The sequence below is a fragment of the Pieris brassicae genome, chromosome 8, assembly GCF_905147105.1.
Source record: "Pieris brassicae chromosome 8, ilPieBrab1.1, whole genome shotgun sequence".
NCBI classification, from domain to species: Eukaryota; Metazoa; Arthropoda; class Insecta; order Lepidoptera; family Pieridae; genus Pieris; species Pieris brassicae.
Window position 1 is genome coordinate 9,979,807 of NC_059672.1, and position 20,194 is coordinate 10,000,000.

The window sequence follows — 20,194 nt, forward strand, 5'->3', positions numbered from 1 at the left end:
TTTTAAAAGATCATCGATATGTTTGTATAGAAACCCCAAAGATAGACTTTTTTATATGTATAACTATGTTTAAGAAGTACCTTAGGCATAAAAATGTATTTATATTACCTTAACCTAATATCTGTCTAAGAGAACATTAGGCATAGATTGATAATTGACACGACGTTTTATAACGAACACGAGGTTAAATATCTTTTATGTATATATAATTATTGAGAGCAGTGTTGGCCGAGTGGATTGAGCGTACGACTCTCATCCCTGAGGTCGTAGGTTCGATCCCTGACTGTGCACCAATGGATTTTCTTTCTATGTGCGCATTTAACATTAGCTCGAACGGTGAAGGAAAACATCGTGAGGAAACGAACTTGCCTTAGACCCAAAAAGGCGTGCGTCAGGCACAGAGGGCTGATCACCAACTTGCCTATTCAATTTACAAATGATCATGAAACATATACAGATATCTGAGACCCAGACCTAAGTAAAAGTTGTAGCGCCATTGACTTATTTTTTATAAATAATTATTAAACCACTGCCTATCATAATTGATAGCACATACTACTTAAAAAATTCCATACGAGATATAAATTAAGCAAGTATATATTTAGCCCAGCTTTTAGTTTATATGAAGTAACTAAAATTTGGATCGTGAAGGGCGTATATACTCTCCGTAAAACCTTAAAATGTCATCCGTAAAGTGTCCGAGAAATAAGTCTTATAACGGTATGCTTTCTGACAACTGATATATTTAAAGGTTTTTAGTAAGGTTGGAGCTGAGGGCATCTCCCATTCTCTTTGTACTAACCATTTGATATTTTGTGGTCTGTCTCTTTTCATCACGTAAAAAAAATTAGACAAAAAGTTTCTTTAAAATTATGATACAAAATTACTTTATGAAAATGCGTTGCCTAAGAATTGTCTACTTTGATCTATTTTCGCGACAATTACAGTCAACACTCGATAAGGTGACGCTCGTTAAAAAAAACCGGTCCCTTGAAAAGTTTAATAAAATCGATGTTAATTCGTCCCCTCGGTAATTTGAAGGCACCTCATAAAGTTGAAGAAATAGTATCTTGCTTGCCAACATGCGATAATTTGATGTCCGGGAGAGTAGAAACTCTCTATAATTTCAGGTGTTTATCACGCAACGTCGTTTGCCTATTTTTAATGTTTGGACAATGATCGACTAAAACACTCTCAACAAGAAAATTACGGACTTCTTTTCGAAAAAAAATTTGTGAATTACTGCATTGAATTATTAACACATAATAATAATATAGAAATAATAAATCACGATTTTTAAATAAACTCTTATTTAGCCGATCGTGGCATGTTATTTTAAACTTTACCTCTTGTCTCTTGATTTTCTAATTGTATTAAATACAAAACTTACTGTATTAAGAATAGTGCAAGATAATAAAATTGTTTACTTACAAAATTAGATAGGTCCCTTTGCAGTCTCTAGGTTTCTAGACACAACTGTGAAGATCTCACGGCTACCTAAGGACATTTATACTTGCTTCATTGCTTACAATTAAAATTGCGTTATTCACTAGACATCATTATTAATTCATAAATTTAATAGACAATAGCCAGCGGAAGAAAATCTAACGGAAAACTCGTGTGAATTATGTTGTAATAGATTTTTTAACATTTTTATGTTACTCCACAGCTCAGTACCATATATAAATAATTCTGCTATGTATATCATCACTTTTTAGTTCTGGATGTAACCCATAGAAACATGTCCTATTTATTAGAAAGAAGAATGTAATAGCGATTATTGTCATATACCTATAAGTCGCTGGTTCCCTGATTCCCACTGTAATTTTATCTGGTAATCCAAACTTTAAGCGCCTTGGTTGTATGGAATAAATCGCTTTCTAGCGATTTGGTCGCTTATTTTTGGACTCGTAAGTTTATCCAAAAGCAATTAAAACATGTATAAAAAGTAGGCATGCATACATGCTTAGGATACGCATTTTTGCCGATACGATGCCGATGGCGATACTATTATCAAAGTATCGCCGATACCGATATCAACACTGAGTGAATTAAAATTAAATTAAGGTAAAATATAGTCTTAAGTTTGGTTAAAGTTTTTAATTTCTACCAAACTTTGAATAAGGTTAAGTAATTAAACCTAAGAATTTAGAGTAATAATTAAATGAAAATAAACTAAATAACTGTTAATAATTAAAAATTAACATTGATAAGATTTTTGTAATTCTGTATTTTATTTAATTTGGTATCGAGAACTTACTACGCGCGAAATGGAATACGCAGGGACAAAGCGGGTGAGAGAGACAACAAACTGAATAAAACGCGGGATTTCCCCGAGCATGGATAGTCCGTATCTCGTTTGCAACGAACTAGATTAAACAAGATGCACGTTTACATTACTCATTAAAACGCGAAATTGGAAAAGTATCGTTGTGTTGACAAATAAAATATCGCGATAAATCGGCAAACCCAAAGTGGGTTTATATCGGCATCGGTATCGCATTCATCCCTAATAAAAAGCTACCTTTTTTCTGATATTAATATATTATTCTTGCAAAAGTATATTTCCTTTGTCAATATGTAATTTATGACAATAATTAATTCCACTGCGTTACCAGTTATTCTACTTATTTTAATATTTATACGCTTTGGAAAAATCCTAACGTAACAAGAATTGGTTGAGTCCAACAATTGTGAACTGGTTTTTTTTTATTTTATATTATTAATAATAGGACATTTAGAATATTCCATCCATGATATTATTATATTACTTCGCTTACTTAAAACATCACGAAATATAGTTAACAAACATGCAAAATCCCATAGCATAAGATATAATACTTTTAGAATGCAAAGCGCCTGTCAGAAACATAATGCGTCACTGATACAGTTTGGAGTATGTGTACACAATGTTTGTTATATGAGAATGACGATGTTCTTTCCTTATGTATTGGACATTGACAGAGCATAGATCAACTATTTTTCATACCTCTAAGTGATAAGAGTGGCCCGCCCAAACACTTATTTGGCAGTACAAAATTATTACATTTAAAGCGTTTTCGTTTGTTTTAACTTAAGTTCTCATTTGTGTATTTCTGTCTAATGCTTACCTTGCCATTTAACGGGCAGAGCAGGTAAAACCTTACGTTGTTGAAATCGATAGCTGATCTCATGGTTTCAACATGTGACTCATACCTAAGATCATATCTTTGAACCCCGGTTGTGCACCTATTGTATCGGCGAATTAAACACTCGTTCGTACGGTAAAGGAATACATCTCGAGGAAACTGGCCACTTAGATCCAAAAATAAGACGGTGTTTGTGACAGAAGGTCGATTACTTGCCTATAGAAATTATCATACAGAAATCGGAGGCCCAGACCTACCTTACCTAAAAGGTTATATTAATATAGACCTTTGAAAAGTGCGTAATTGGTTTTTCATACTTATCTATGAAGTACTTAATAATAATTACTGCTCTTGGACCTTAGGACCTAGGAAATTATTCAAATAATGACTCAATACTAATTAAGGTGAAGCTCGTTTATATAAGGTCACTTAAAGGTTTATAGAAAATCTTGGCTTAGATTTTATACATCTATATAAAAATGAATCCCTATTTCCCTTGGTCACGACATCACGCGTGATCGACTCGACCGATTTTGCAAATTCTTTTTTTGTTCTGTTATTTATTGTCGGGAGAAGGTTATGAAAGAAAAAAAATAAGAAAATTGTTCGGAAAATTAGAAAATTTAAGAATACTTAATCACCATATAAAATAATCATGACTTTTTTTACGATAGCAATTTTTTTCATTCCATTCAAACTTTTTTGGTTCGTTAGTTCAGAGCTATCACGCCTAATATTAAAAGTTCAATTTAATATGGAGTTTTGGTAAGTTTGAAATGTTTTTTAGCTCGAAATTAATATTCATAGTTAAGACAGGACAACGTCTGTCGGATCCGCTATTTTTCGATAAAACAATTAATACTACTAATTTTTCCACATATAAATTATTATATTATTCAGGGATAAATTAGGTGGCTGTTTTAGGTATTTCCAAATAAATAAAACTATTTTATGGCTTTAGTCGTTTAAGATGTGAGCTCATTACTTACATTAAATTAGGGGTAGTGGGGTTGCGACGCTATAAAAACCTAATTAAACTTAGGGTTCTTAAATCTAAGTAACACTTGAAGTGAGTGTTACGCTGAAGAATATAAGTGTAGTCGACCTATTGGACATTATGGGAAACGACATTGTTATATTACAATTTATCAGCGTAGGCAAAACTAAACGAGTACGAATATATATAAATACGAATTTAATTAAACTAATGTTCGGATTCATAACTAGTGGTATAGAATATTTAAATATTTTTTTAATAAAAATTATGAGGCACATAAAAAAAAAATAAAAAAAATGTGTGCGTGTACTAGCGTGTACACACGTAAGAAGTGAAACTTCTTTATGACCTTATTTTTCGAAAAATTATCTACTATATGCAACTTTACAGAAATTGGTTAAACAAAGTTAAATTAGATAAAGTTTAACAAAGGGCTTTTATTAACATTGACATGAATACAAATAATACAATTATTTCATTTTACATTATTGCTTCTAAGATTATTACAGAATTTCATTAATTGTAATAGAGTTATTACTATAATTGTTATCGTTATCGTTATTATGTATTTTTGTTATTAATGGCTTCGAATCTCTTTGAATCAACCGTGTAAGGGACAAGAAAAAGGTGGCACGTGACGGAAAAATGTGACGGTAATTTTTTTTCCAACGCCGATTAAGAAGTTTCTCTTGAAAAAGCGTTTTTATTTCTTGGAAAAAGACGAAGTTAACTTAATCCTATAACAATTTTTAGTCTATAATAAGTTGTATATCTATTTACTAATTACTTTGCAAGAACCCATCCGCAGGAAGCCCTCCTCGAAGGATCTCTAGGTATCTCTGTCTTGGGTGAGTTGCATCCAGCTTTGGCCAGCCGTTTTAGTAATGTCATCCGTCCATCTCGTGAGCAAAATGCTTGTCTCTGTTTCGTTTTCCAATAGGGCTACCCACCGGACCGCCCTTATGGTCCATCGATCGTCAGACAGTCTTGCTCTACCTCCATTTGAGCTTTAGATTATATTTTAGTTCATCAGTAGCTTTAGTAGAAACATATACTATGGCATTTTAATAATATAAATATATTATGGCAGATAAGAAATCAGTAAATCCAACTTTGAGTTTTAAAACATCTTTAACCCTACCATAAATAAAAATTGTAAAAGCCATTGTTGCGTCTGACTTCCGAAAACAATGTATCATTTATATAATTAATATATTTAAAGAGTCGACCCTGACGTTAGACAATGGCAGCAAAAAATCAAAACACTATCAATCACCTACAATTATGATCATGACTTATGACTCTAATCCTTACGTCTATGATTAACGAAAACGCAGTGGACTAAGTGTCAGAAATTCTCGTTTATTCTTGCGCAAACAAGAGACAATAGCTTGTTTTGCAACAAAAACAAAACTATAATACAGTGTTGGCCTTGTGACTTCAGCGTGCGACTCTCGTCCCTGTGGTCGTCATTGTTTGATCTTCTTTCTATGTCATCCAATATCGTAAAGATCCCTACTAGCCTGTTATTCACAAATGAAACGTATACAGACATCTGAGACGCAGATCTAAAAAGGTTGTAGGCATTTATTAAAAAATTATAATACAATAATCAAAATTCAATTATTCATGTTGATAATTAAATAAATAAAGTCTAATAAAGGATCTGTTTATACAACACAGATAGATAATTCTTCTTTCTTCAAGACACACTATAATTTTACAAAAAAATGTGAAATATATCTCTGACTAAATATTTAAATAATAATAGTCACATAACTTATGTCTATAGATAGACACTGCCAATAACGTCATCTATTATCAGTGTAACGTAAACAAGTACACTTATGAACGTCAGAAAATAAGTTAACTTTTGTAGCTCAACCACTAAGTCTAATTGCACGGTTTTAACGAAACTGATCTTCATCACAGCGTGAATACAATTTCACGAAAAGAGAAAACTTTTGGTCATATTAATTTATTGAGTGTGAAGTACTCGAGCACTCTGCATATTCCAGTACATATCCTAACGTGGGTTATACCGTATAATACAGTGAATACGGTGCATGTCTGATAAGAACAAGATAATACCAAAAATATATTTAGGATAAAAACAGAAGAATTGTCATTGATTACATCCGCTGAAGAATGTTAGGATAAAGAGTAATGTCTTGTATAATGACGGTTCTATCATGGATGCTGGTTTTTACCACGTTAATGTATAATGTAAATATAATTTTATATAAATATTGATTTTATGAACTTAATGGCGTATTTATATATATGAAACCTTGTAAATACGAAATAAATGTAAATATGAATTTTAAAAAAAACATCTTTTTAATACGTAATAATTGTTGTATGTTAATTATAAATAAATCAATTATTACTGTAATCATGATGTCTTATAAAACACAGAGCGTTCGAGATTTTTTTATAGAATCGGGCAACAAGGGGCAACAGAAGGCTCAGATGTTAAGTGATACCACCCATGAGGGTACACTCTAACAGCCAGAGGTATTTCCAGTGCGATGCGTTGCGAGTTACAACAATTCGTATCAATTCTGCCAGCATTACAGATACACTGCCACATGTACCAAGCTTTTTAAATTTATTTCGTGTTACATCATTCTATTTTACCTTCGTAGTAGCCACAAATAGTATGTAAATGGATTCATAAAAGATTAGTTTTTTATATCCACTATTTACATTTTTATGTCAAATGCTATATACCATAATTTGTTATCATTACGTATTTTCGGAGCGACCTTTTCTTACATAGTACTTTAAAAATATTTAGTTTACGAAGAAGTAATAATAATAGTAGGTAAACAAGTCAGTTGACCTCTCTAACCAGACAGTCTTGGTCAATCCAGCCGCGAAGGTCGATTGGCGTATTAGATTGTCCTCACGCATTTATTCTTCGTAGGGAACTGTTAATTATATTGTCTGATTGTGTTAACAATAGTACAATGCATTAAACAGTGTATGGATTATTAGTAATCCATGGATAAGAAATGCAGAGTTACTTGGTGAGTTGTGTTGGTTGTGTGGCTTGTGCGTGCGATTTCCCTGACATCGCAGACTCGATGCCCGATGCACCAAAGGTCTTTTCTTGATATGTGCCCACTTAACACTCGCTTGTGTGGTGAAAGAAAAGCTCGTTAGGAAACCGGCATATAGACCCAAATAGTTCACTGCGTGTCAGGTACAAGAGGCATTAGTAGAAAACCCTCCGAAAGAGTGTGTAAGTTCAATGGCAGTTGTTGGACGTACAAAAAAATTTAACGTGGACTACAAAAAAAACTGTTACTTAAGATATTTATGGGTTCTTAAAACTAAGTGACATATTTGTTTACAATATTTTTTTTTCAATTATTAATTGATGTTAGTGTCATTAATAATAAACAAAACAATTTATTTCGACTTTCAAAGGAGCTGGGATGATTCTCTTTGCAAATTTGAATTCCAAAACTCATTAGGTCACACTTCAGTAACAGACCACGCTAGGATGGTGGCTGTGGGGTCAAGGGAAGCCAGTCATTGGCTTAATGCTTATCCGTCGCCAAACACTGGCACCCTTTTGAACCCTGAATCATTGCCACCAGCCTCTGGTTAGGAGTGCCCATATGCACTCCTCATAAGTGCCGCTGTGGGTTTGAAGTAAGTAACCTTCACGTACCTCGGACGAGCAAAAAAGCTGGGGCGGTCGCAAAGCATGAGGAAAATTAAAAAACGGCCCAAATATAACAGTCTTTCCCCAACTCCAATTTTGGAGTATTGTTAGGCCGTGGTGTCACTAAATAAAGAGATGAGTTGGCGCCTGGTAGAAAGTATGCCTGGTAGGCGAGGGAATGCTGCCAGCTCTATCTAACTATAAATTGAAATTATGTTAAGAATTGTAAATACTGTTTATTTGTTTGTTATGTTTAGTTACATGATTAAAATTATCAGTGTTCTTTTATATTTATATATTTGGTTGTTTGTCTGGTTTTATAATGAATAACTGTATAATGTCATGGATATTTGATAATTAAGAATATGTTTTTGTAATTTCAAGTTGCCTTAATAAATAAAATAGAGCCCGTCACGATGAAAACTAAATGCAACTCATGCGTAATTTTTTAAACAATTAAACATACGGTCAAATGAGTTCGGAGTGTATTTATTTGAATTACTAAAATTTACGTTGACTATATTTATATCATATTAATAATCCTATTAACAATTAAATAAGGAGTGTTCCAAATTTGAAAACCTTTGTCTATACCGTATAAATTACAAAGAAACAGACGACAGTCATTCAATATGTGTTCAATCAAAATGGTTCTATGTAACAAAATAATACGAGTTTAAAGATATTAATAGTGTTTATAAAATATTTAGTAAAGGTAGATAGTATTAGTGACCCCAGAGCTGGTGCTTTTCTCGCTCAACGAATAAGAATCGCTTTACAGCGAGGAAAGTCTACCAGCGTTAAAGGTAGGTTACAGGGTAGGTACATAGGGACCAAACTTAAGATAAACTTAAATTGGTTTTAATCTATTTTAATTTTTAATTATTATTATTATTACTATGTAGTTAAAGAATATTTAACATATTGTATATGTATTATAAATCATTCTACGTCTTCAGAGCCATATAAAAACCTACTTTCAGTAGGATTAGTAACAATAATACGTTAAGGCTGGCTAAAACTAACGAGATCGTTTTATAGCATAGGGAACAAACCTACCTACGGGATGCACAAAAAGGGCAGTAATTCAGCCGATTTTAGTGGGTGCATTGCCAGCCTTTGAGTGGGGAGTATGATCTTTCTTTAAATAGTTAGAAGGGAAGATCCCACCGGGAGTTAGTTTCTCAATTCGCTAGTTCGCAAAATGTCTTTTGAAACGGACCGTGGAATACTAATTTGAAAATTTGTTATTAATATTGTTTTGTATTATTATATCTTGATAATTAACTTTCTAAATTATTAAAAGATTACAAACTGATTCATTTTCCAATAAAAAGATAAAAAAATACTTATTACTATAAATACATTCCAAACACACAGATAACGGAAGAATACTAACACCGTTGTAAGTGGTTGTTACTGCCTCAGTGATTAAGTTGCAATGACAGAGGTCTCTGAAAATGCAACTTCAAAGGAAAATATCTATTTATCGTAGGTGAACTTGTGACTTATCTGAGCTAAACAAATTTAGGAAATATTATAAGGTTGTTTGTTCCGAGTCAATATTCAAAATTATAAAGTAGACAATAGGTTCACCGTATGTTAGTTTAGAAACTTCTTTGTTGGATGGTCACGTACGATGGTCTTGTCATTATAATTACGCCAATACAGACAAAAAAGGAAAAAGAAAGTGTGTCTTCATATTTAAAGAATTATTTGCATTGAAGTAAAAAGTTGCCAAATAATCAATAACTATTTCAATAAGTAAATTACAAATTATGTTATCAGTGGATTACGAGTATAACGACGATGAGGGGACCACTCTAATATCGTCGTTATATCCGGAAGCACATGGTCGAGATAAACAACGTACATGTGTATAGTTCATATAAATTTATTATTGAAAACCTTTTCATACATAGTTATTCATTGGTACATATTAAAAAATAACTCAGAATATCACTATGAAACTTACCTACAAATTTAACTTCGAAATATAAACAAAAGTCTCCACGGTTGCTGACCTTTGTGAATGTAAATGAAAGATAAGAAATGTTTGTAAAAGATATAAATCTTTTTGTCTTTAGAGGCTGACTTCAGTCGCAATATCTGTATGGGATTTCTAGAAATTTGTTATAAACGATTCATTAAAAATTATTATTAAGTATTTACATTAGGCGTATTTAGTCGTAGTAACTTTGTATTGGTCAACTTAAAGTGTATGCGTATGTAAGTCTATGATTTCTCTACCATATATTCCAAACCATGGATTATATTATTCATCAGAAAAACGGCTAAGTACTAACAGGTTTCATTACATAGTAACACACTTAAAAGCTGATTCAATCAGTGCATTCATGAATAATTATTTTTTTGTAATCACATAATGTTAATAACAATGTTAACATGGAAGTTTTCTTTTATTTGTAGGGGAGATTCACAATAATAACACGATAAGAAGATCGAAATAAAATTAAACAGTAAATAAAAATGGAATAGGTCACCGCCATCCTGGTTTCGCGAACCCCTTTCACATACAAAACACTTTAGATTTCGCGTTGGCAAGCACAGAAATTGCGAATCACAATTATATTGAAACTTTTTTTCTTTTCGAACACTATAATTTTTTTTTTCAATTTACGCGCGACGTTGAATTATATAGAACGAAGAACTTTACCTTTATATATTTGTTAAATTATAAAAAAAATAATATAAAATTGTTTTAGTCCGATAAGCGTGTATTTTTGTTTAATTAGCACTATTGTAAGTGTAATTCTAGACATCATAAGTAACACACCTTGGAGATTTCCTATTTCCTTTAATTATACTCAGAATATTTTCCAAAAAACCTCATTATATTGCAAAAGATATAAATATGAGGTTTAAACAAAGGTCTGCTTTTTATGCATTTTAAATAATATTATAGTATATAGGATGTTTCATATTTTAGTTATTTACACCTATGTTTTACATTTTGTTTGCTAAATTTATAAATTGTTGTGAAATTTTCATGGAAGCATGAATTTGTTTAAGCTATTTGATGATATATCCCAAACCAAGCCGGAACAGGTCTAATAATTGTGTTTACAAAAAAAAAAATGTGTTACCTATATGAAGAAATAATTTATTGATATAGGTAACACAATGTACACTTATGAACGTCAAAAACAGAAATAGTATATAAAAATCATCTAATGTTACATTTACTGCCAGTTCTCGAATCAAGGGCGTACCACGGAAGAGAAGAACTAGCAATAAACTCACCGCCACCCTTAATAATCGCCAAGTTTTATTTGTTTTACACAACGTTTGTAAGGAGCTGCAACCATTACACTATGTTCCACATGACATCTAAAGTAATTAATAATAATAAAATAAATTAAAAACAAAGATTTGTCCTCTATCAGCAGGAGCCATTGTGAAATAGGAGCACGCACTTACATTCCCGTTGGAACAACACGAAAATACGTAATCGAAATAACGAATATCACCGCATAAGCGAATTCAAGTACGACAATATTTCTAGTATGTTGATTAAAATAATAATTGTATGTAATCCATTACTGGAGACCTTGTTCGCCAATTGCAGCTACTCTTTTGCAGTTCCTTGTAGTTAGCAGCCGTGATGCCTCAATGGGCACAACATATCATTGAGCCTGTTTCTAATGCATCCAGAAGCCAGGACTATTAAAAACTATTTGTCAAACCGTAAGTCGATTACAAAATAACCTTCAACTTGAATCTATTGCAAATATATATATATACAATTAAATTTAACATATAGATCAGATGACAATTATATGAAATTTACATAATTCTACAGAACTTGTTATAATTGCGGTTTGAATTCTTTGAAAATCAGTCAATTACCCATACTTCTAGTTATTAATTAAAATATATATGACAATATATATTGACAATTCACATGTAAACACTATTACGACTGTGTTCTTGTACTAATATTATTACAGAGTCCTTATATTGATGATTTACTCTAGTACTTGTAGAATTTTATCCTTATACACAACAGGTGGGCTGAAAAATATTTTTATTTGCGATTACCTCTTCAAAATATCTGTCCAGCGAGCATTATCTGAGGTTTGAAGGTTGGGGCTAACTAAAATCATAATCATTTAACACTCGAAGCGCCATCTATGTGTCAGCCTACGAACTTTTCAGTCCACCGATTTGTACCACTGTTGTTTTAATTGAAGATTGACACAACAGAGACACTCATTCACTTTTCACAGTTTGTGTCATTCACTTTTCCTTCACTCACGACATTTTGAAATAACGTTCGTTTTTATGCTCTTTGTTTGAGTTTACGATTCGTTTATCGCTACTGTTTTCTATGAAAATTTTCGCAATACATATATAATAAATCTATGTTTGTAATACTATTTTGTGATTGTAGCTCGTTATTAGTCTCTCGTTTCCAGGTAGGCTTTTGTTTGTAGTGATATGGTTACTATAAATAAAAAAATATATAAGTAACATTTGGTTGTTTGGAAGAATCGATTTTAGGCACCATAATGTCTAATAAATATTTAAATAAAAACCTTTAGCCAATTAAAAGGGGTATCCGATATACATATATTGCTTATTATGCTCTCGACTTAGGGGCTTTCAATAAAAAACGTACCAATTCTTACAGGGCCGACAACGAATTCGCGAACCCTCTGGCATCGAGAGCCCATCAGCGGCATTAACATCAGGTCCGTTTGACCTAAAAAATATGAAATTTACAAAAATATTTTCATACATCATCATAAACTGTGAATACATAAAGTCTTCTTAATAACCTTTGTTTAGAGAAAAGGTATTGTCTAATCTACTAAGCTACTTGGTAATCCACCAACATTCCACTGATAACTCTTATTTGCCTTTAATATCAAAATCTTAAACTTCTTTTTTCTGAACACCATGTACGCGAGTTTTTATGCATCAAATGGTTCACAGCTAACGATCTCGCGAGCAGTAAATTAGATGTAACCACTATATAAACTCTGTCATTACATTGAGAGGCATAAGTTACCGAGATCGAGATTGAGACGGTGGGTTCAACAGTTTAAAGTGTTAAAATTAATTTAAAAGTCAAATAAGGAATCATTAGTATTGGTCAAGAACAGTGTAAACCTAGTTCCGAGCAAGATTAGGAACGTTAAGATTCTCAATCCTTAAATTTCCTTTACGAAATCGGCGTTGGTTATGATCACGGAGAAACTGGCCTGTCTTACCCTCTGTGTCAGAATTTGAAGTCGTATAGCGTTGTTTCGAATTTTACATTTAGATCCCGATCTGGTTCGTGCTTATTGAGGTTAAGTCATATTATGTTTCAGATGGCTGGTAAACTAGTTGTGTTCTGTTGCTGTGTTTTGGTCGCGGTATTCGCGGAGAAGTACACCGATAAATATGACAACATCAACTTGCAAGAAATTTTGGAGAATGGTCGGTTGTTCCACGCTTATATCAACTGTCTCTTGGATAAAGGAAAGTGCAGCCCTGAAGGAAAGGAATTGAGAGGTAGGATTTAGATATTCATAATAATTGATAAACGCCTTAAAATTGATAGTCATTGTATCTTACGCCAAATTAAATTGTTCTTCCAAAAGTTGAATGAGCAAAGATTTATTTAGCTAATTCGAAGTTATATTGTAACTCGAATAGGCGAAAAGAAGATAAAATTTATTTGTCAATTTCTCGAAAGCTGAAATGTCTTGCAAATTAAACAATTGGTGGGTTAAAACGTAGTTCATCATTAAAATTTTACATCAAGCATGGCCACATGCTTTGAACATAAATTATTTTTTAGTTCTGATCCGTCTTATAAAATTAACATAGTAAATTTATTTCTAACACACAAATATACAGTGTTAACCATTAAGCTAAATAGTAATAATAATATTAATAGAAATTTTAAACAAATTTAATAGTTTGGTACTGTTGTACCTTTCACACTGGCAGCATTTCCTCGCTGTATTGTGATACTTATTAGTTGAGCGGGGAAAACACCAGGTCTGGGATAACTGGTACTATCTATCAGGCGCCAACTTTAATATTTAATTAGTGACTGTGCACTTTAATCCCTCCACCCAAGAGTCTCTACTCCAAAGGGGACGATATCAAAGTTGGGGGAAAGACTCTGCGGCTCTGTTCTCTTATAAAATTATATTTTATTTTCGAGTAAATATAAAAAAAGTTTTAGGAAATTTTATAAATATTTAAGAATGTTTCCTTATATCAAAGATATAACTTTACCAACGATAGAATTAAACCTATTAAGACTCGGAAAATTCTAAATATACCTAGTAATTACACTTGCACACCATGTAATTCTATCGAATTACCTTACAGACCACATCCAAGACGCGCTCGAAACAGGGTGTTCCAAATGCACTGAGGCTCAAGAGAAAGGAACGTACACCATAATTGAGCACCTCATCAACAAGGAGAAGGAGATTTGGGAAGAGCTCTGTGCCAAATACGATGCTGAAGGGAAATACAGGAAGAAGTACGAGGAACGCGCGAAGTCTGCCGGCTTAACCGTTTAAAAGATTACTTGACCCGATTTTGTTTTATTTTTCAAAATAAATGGTTGGATTTGCATTTGCTGGTTTTAGTTTAATATTCCGAACTCATTTAAAATTATATATAAATCATATTTCTTTGAGTATTCTTAAGGAAGCAATATTTATTTATATATATATAGTTATATATATATATATATATATAAGACGGATTTTTAATGTTAATTTTATACTATATATATCTGTGTGTTTAGCAAAGCGTTCTTCGATCATTGGATATGCATCTTTTTTTACTCAAAAATTTAAGAATATCTCCGTCTTCGACATTTCGTCTAATAGCCATGTATACAATAATATAAAGGTAATCAACATAAATTTGAGACTAATAATAAACTTTTAAAGCTAAAAAAATAAATCACTAAAAGGCGTACATTTACATTGTTTATAATAGACAAATAACAACCAGAAAATGTGATCAGAGAGATTATTCAATAATCTATGTAAAATTTCCGATTGAATCATACTTATGGTTATTATTTATTAATGCAATTATCTATTGAAACAACAATTACACCTATTAAAAACAATCTTTAGCGATTGTTACAGAAAATATATAAATGAAGTCAACATGCGCAGCGACCATTGTTTTTACAATCGTAAATAATGAAGTTTATTATTGTTTTGTTTGCTGTCGTAGGTATTGTATATGCCGAACAATATACAGATAGATATGACAATATAAATGTAAGTGAAATTTTGCAAAATAAACGTCTCGTTGTTTCGTATGTCAAATGCCTATTGGACCAAGGGAGGTGTACGCCAGAGGGAAACGCACTAAAGGGTTAGATTAGTCTTAAAACTGTACTCTTAATTGTTAATTAAATAAGTTCCAGCTTTAGACTAAGAATTGTAATCCCTTGATCTTCCACTTCTCTGCTTTCCGTAATAGTGATATATTGATTAATTTAAAATTGTTGTACAGTCATCTCAATCCCATCTCAGAACTCCTCCTTTCTTGGCGAATCCTTTAAGGTCTCTGCAGTGATGCCATGGAATTCACTTCCCGTCCCTATTCGCTTGGATCCTTCTCTATCTTCCTATAAATCTCTACTATAGAAGCATTACCAGGCTACAGCAATCACTAAATTTTGTACCAACCGATCTGAAATAACCATGATTCATATGTCCTTTATTTTTATTATTGTCCTGTTCACCGTTAACATATTATGTTTCTTTAGTTTTATCTAAATAACTATATGTCATATATACTTTTACACTTCTTGCTTATCTCATTTTTCACAGTGGTTGCCTGGAAGAGATCGCTCGAAAGCGATAAGGCCGCCAGTTGCCCTCCTTTTTATTTAATTACCTCAATTGTCTTATATTTCTGTACATGCAACGAAGTGTTAATAATTAAAATAAATAAACTACTTAACGATTTTTGTACGGTCTTTCTAATGGATATGCTATCCTTGAGGAAGATTTAAGTAATAATAATTAATAACGGTGTTGTGTAAATTGACTTTAATATAACGATTATAATTGAAAAGTTGACCGTCCACAAATTGCGAGCGAAGATGCTTGCGTGTAAACCTGTTTAATTTTTAATCTTGTGACACTTTAATGATTACCACATGATTATTTTCCACTCGAAATAACGAACAGTGAACTTCAGCTGTCTAATGATAATTTAATAATATTTTTCGTATAATGATAATAATAGGAAATCTAATTGATTGCAATTTTTTCAGAGCACGTCAAAGATGGTATGCAGACAGGCTGCACAAAATGTACAGAAAATCAGAGGAGAGGAGCAAGAAAAGTCGTCCGATATCTTCGTGAGAACTATGACAATTATTTCAAAGACATCGTAAAGAAATACGACCCTAAAAATGAATATAAAGAAACATACGAATCATTTTTGGCCTCTGATGATTATTGAATGAAACGATCACTTTAATATTAGCATAACTAAGTATGTATCTGCTGATGTGAATATTAAACCAATAAACATTCACAAATATCTCTATTCTTCTAAAAAACGAACCGTCTAAGAAACAAATGACGTTTTAATCCACGTCATTAGTACAGTGGTTTTAAGTCTGCTTAACTTAATGTTTAACTAGATTGTAAACAAGACTTACAACGACCAATATTTAAGCCTTGACATGTTTAATCTGTCGTGGAATATGCTTAAAGCAGTATTAAGAATATCCATAACGCTATATCACCTGCATTATGAGCACACCCCATATACACACCGTCACGTACATAGCTCACTTTCACACCATCATAGCCGAATTAGGTATCACTTAGTAAAATGTATTTAATATTTTTATTGATATTTCCTTGAGTAAATGTGTGAGTCGTTTTGTATATATGATGTATTCAATAATTGGCTATATTGTTAGTACAATTACGTTATATAACTTTTGTTAGCTGTATAATAACGAAATATATTGTTTAAATAGGTTTTAAAGGAATAAAAAAGAAAGATTCAGGTAATAAAATACACAGTTTAATACATTTATATAAAGTTAAGCTCTGGATTTAATAGACTTCAATTGTTTCTCATATTTCGTCACATAATTTTTGCTGGGATCGTACTTGGCAACCAATTGCTTCCAAAATTCGTCTTCGTGTTGGACAAGATGCGTGATTACAAGTTGAGTACCCTTCTTCTGAGGTTCAGTACATTTACCGCAATCATTCTCTAATGCTTCTTTGATGTGAGCTGGAAAAATGCATTATGAAACTGTCGTGGCTGAATCTTAAAATTATTAAATGCCAATTGGCGTAATTTTACTTATTTGTGTATAAAATTATCATATAAAATGATCAATGCTGGCTACGACATATCCATCAGAAGTTATTTTGACTCTCAACACTGAGCGTTTAATCCTCTCAAATGTGTATATGGATATTTTAGTAATAAATTAAGGTTAATTTAAATGGTTATTGGATGGAATGAAGTTGGACTTCTAAGGCCAACCGAACCGATTTTTTTTTATCAGGCCTGTTACTCTACAACTTCCAATAGAGATTCTGAACCCAATGCTAAACACGAAGCTATAGGTTAATGGCGCTTTAATTGAATCAAGAAACTCAAGAGTATAGGCAATGTATCATGACGTTTAAACAAACAAAAATAAGAAATAACAGGAAATACAGCCTGAGCACTAATTGTTTTGTATTTTTTTTTTGTAATTCATATCTTTGAATTCGTAATTAACGCAGTTTTATTGTTTTTATTAATAATTAAATTACTGAATACAAACAAGTTGCTATACTTAAGTTGTTGATGAAATACAGGGAATTCTCTAGACGAAAATACTTTGTCAGAGGCAAGTGACCATTATCATTCAATCGACTCCGTGGTTCAGGTGACGCCTGTCGAGAAGTATTTTTGTTTAAATTGACTCGTAACCATGCGTAGGTTAGTTTCTACTTTAATAAGTCACTTAACCTACGACACTTTAAATAATAACGCTTCAACGCTATATGACTATTAGCTTCACATTGTAATTGGACTAAGACATGCTGGTTGCTTCTAGCAATTTTATTCCCTGATTTATCTATGTGCGCATTAACATTGAAAACTGCACGCCCAGTCGGAATTCATAATTAAACTTACACCGTAATTCTTTGCCTTCTGGTGTGCATTGTCCTTGTTCCAAAGTGCAAAGTATATAAGGAACCAGTAATCTTCTGTTACTTAAAATGTCGCGTAAATTAACACCATCGTATTTATTATTATATGTCTCGGGTCGGGCATTAACGCAGGCCAGGAAACATAGTAGAATAATATATTTCATTCTGAAAATAATAATGATTAACTACTGTTCTCAATTATACGACTGCTATCCGTGTTAAACTAAATTATTTAAAAATATTAGTGAACATTTACACAAGGGAAAAATATTTTTTTGAATGTATTGTATGTATGTATTTCAATAGTTAATTTTTATTTATCCAGGTAGCATTCTAAACTTATAACACATTTCGCGATTTTAATACAAAAAAAAACTTGTAAGTATAAATTAGCTCTAGAAGGTTAAATTGTTTAACTACCATTTAAAATAACGTTAATTAGTGATTTGAAATAAAAATATGAACACTTATCTTAAAAAACATATACATGGTGTTTATAATATAATTAAAGATATTTTGGTTTAATTCGAGTTATATAATCTTACATTAGCTAAGTTTATGTATCAGTAAAATCTCGATAACTCGAACCTCGTTTAGTCGAAAGCCTCAGTAAGTCAAAAAAAATTACCATTCCCTCCCGCTGAACCCCTAAGTACGCGGTATCTCGAATTATTTCGACTTTGTAACTCGAACAAAATGTTATTTCCCTACGGAATATTGATAATACATATAACTAGAATTTCGAAAAGGAGACTCTGTAAGTCGTAGTTAGTAAAATAAAATGACGCCTTACTTGGAATTAAGAAATAATAGCAATAAAATCCAAATGAACGATTGGACTCGGGGCTTCTGATATATAAGTATAATTTTTGCCTTGTACGTAAAAAATATACTCTACAAAACTTAAGTAGAATTGTTATTCAAATTTGACTCTACAAATCTAAAAATACATTTAGAAATCGCGCCTATGTTTTCGAAATTTCATCAGTTAAAACATATGTATGTCGAAGTTCTGTTTAATTTGAAAACTAGTTAATTAAGTAGATTTTTTTACCGTTTCCTTGAGCTATCGAGATTCCAATATATGTAAGCACTCATCACATACTTGAATCCAAAGTGAGCCTTTTGGCTTTTGCCACACTCATAAATTGTAATTTAACATTCTCGTTTCTGATAATGTCCAATAGATACAATATGTCGACACTTGTATTGAAGTGTTACTTATATTTATGAACCAGTTAGTTTTTGTTAGCGTCGAAACCTCTACTACTACTACCACCCCTAATTTTATGTTAGTATTTTTTATAAGCTTATATTATATTTTAAATAATAGTTGTTATAGACCTTCAAACAAAGTGTTTAATTTAACATATATCTGAACATTGCATACAACAACTTCCAGCAACTTAACTCCCGCCTAAACCTATTAAAAAATCTGGTAATTTAGGCCGATATTTTTCTATTGAATTTTCAAAAAGAATTCAAAGTTGCATGATAATGGTTGTTTCTATAAATTTTATCAATCTTAAAAATAAAGTAATAAATACATAAGTTCCATCCACGTACCTTAGATTTTAACTTTATAAATTAAAAACGATTCCAATCCTTTTCAATGCAACGCACAAAATACTTATCCCAAACAAGTCCAAAACCTATTTATAATAAATAGTGAAGCGAAACCTGTTCCCATTACACGAAAAAAAATATCAAGACGCTACGTCAGCCATTTGTCTACCCTTCAAGGTTTCTTGGTATTTCATTCGAAAAAATATGTACTAAGGAAATGTCATCTAACATAAATTATTATTTACGCCATCAAAATAATCTAGATTGATTTCTATAGTAAAGTTCTAGTTATTTTGATCGCTGTATATATAATAATATATATAACTCAATAATATCTACAAAAATATCCTTCATAAATAATAATTAATTTAAATAATAGCAGTTGTCATAAACTACTAAATAATTATTTAACATTATGCAACTTAAATATAAAAAAAATAGAAAAATTGTGCGTGTACTAATGTACACATATAAGAAGTGAAACTTCTTTATGGCCTTTTTTTCGAAAAATGTTCTACTATATGCAACATTACAGAAATTGGCTAAATAAAATAACATGAGCTAAAGTTTAACAAAAGGCTTTCATTATCATGAATATCCAAGACATGAATACAAATAATACAATTATTTCATTTTACTTTATTACTTC

General features: G+C 31.7%; 3 protein-coding genes across 5 annotated transcripts in view; 2 read left to right on the plus strand and 1 right to left on the minus strand.

The window, feature by feature from the left end:
• The first annotated feature begins 8,489 nt into the window (after nt 1–8,489).
• LOC123712753 (allergen Tha p 1-like) lies at nt 8,490–14,407 on the plus strand. Of its 2 annotated transcripts, none has more exons than XM_045666002.1 (3): nt 8,490–8,607; nt 13,141–13,324; nt 14,156–14,407. In XM_045666002.1, exons 2-3 carry the CDS (start codon nt 13,141–13,143, stop codon nt 14,350–14,352), a joined length of 381 nt encoding a protein of 126 aa, XP_045521958.1. In that variant the 5' UTR covers nt 8,490–8,607; the 3' UTR covers nt 14,353–14,407. The 2 variants fall into 2 exon arrangements, with proteins under 2 accessions (XP_045521958.1, XP_045521957.1); XM_045666001.1 differs by lacking the exon at nt 8,490–8,607 and adding an exon at nt 12,762–12,855.
• A 571-nt stretch (nt 14,408–14,978) lies between these two features.
• On the plus strand, nt 14,979–16,353 carry LOC123712760 (allergen Tha p 1-like). Its single transcript, XM_045666008.1, has 2 exons — nt 14,979–15,169; nt 16,080–16,353. Exons 1-2 carry the CDS (start codon nt 14,992–14,994, stop codon nt 16,268–16,270), a joined length of 369 nt encoding a protein of 122 aa, XP_045521964.1. The 5' UTR covers nt 14,979–14,991; the 3' UTR covers nt 16,271–16,353.
• Nucleotides 16,354–16,829: 476 nt separating this feature from the next.
• LOC123712757 (allergen Tha p 1-like) overlaps nt 16,830–20,194 on the minus strand; it is a 9,074-nt gene continuing 5,709 nt past the window's right edge. Inside the window, exons 1-3 of one of the 2 annotated variants that reach the window (XM_045666005.1) lie at nt 19,546–19,577; nt 17,963–18,144; nt 16,830–17,062 (exon numbers count right to left, since the gene is read on the minus strand). In XM_045666005.1, the coding sequence (XP_045521961.1) occupies nt 16,866–17,062; nt 17,963–18,143 (378 nt within the window). In that variant the 5' untranslated portion in view covers nt 18,144; nt 19,546–19,577 and the 3' untranslated portion in view covers nt 16,830–16,865. Of the gene's footprint in view, nt 17,063–17,962; nt 18,145–19,545; nt 19,578–20,194 lie in introns of those variants that run through there. The other variant, XM_045666006.1, reaches the window with a different exon arrangement.

Bases quoted from the DNA above. Each gene is read 5' to 3' on its own strand.
- LOC123712753 (XM_045666002.1), top strand. From the start codon at position 13,141: ATGGCTGGTAAACTAGTTGTGTTCTGTTGCTGTGTTTTGGTCGCGGTA. The intron at 13,325-14,155 runs GTAGGATTTAGA...ATTACCTTACAG, and splicing joins TGAAGGAAAGGAATTGAGAG to ACCACATCCAAGACGCGCTC.
- LOC123712760 (XM_045666008.1), top strand. From the start codon at position 14,992: ATGAAGTTTATTATTGTTTTGTTTGCTGTCGTAGGTATTGTATATGCC. The intron at 15,170-16,079 runs GTTAGATTAGTC...CAATTTTTTCAG, and splicing joins AGAGGGAAACGCACTAAAGG to AGCACGTCAAAGATGGTATG.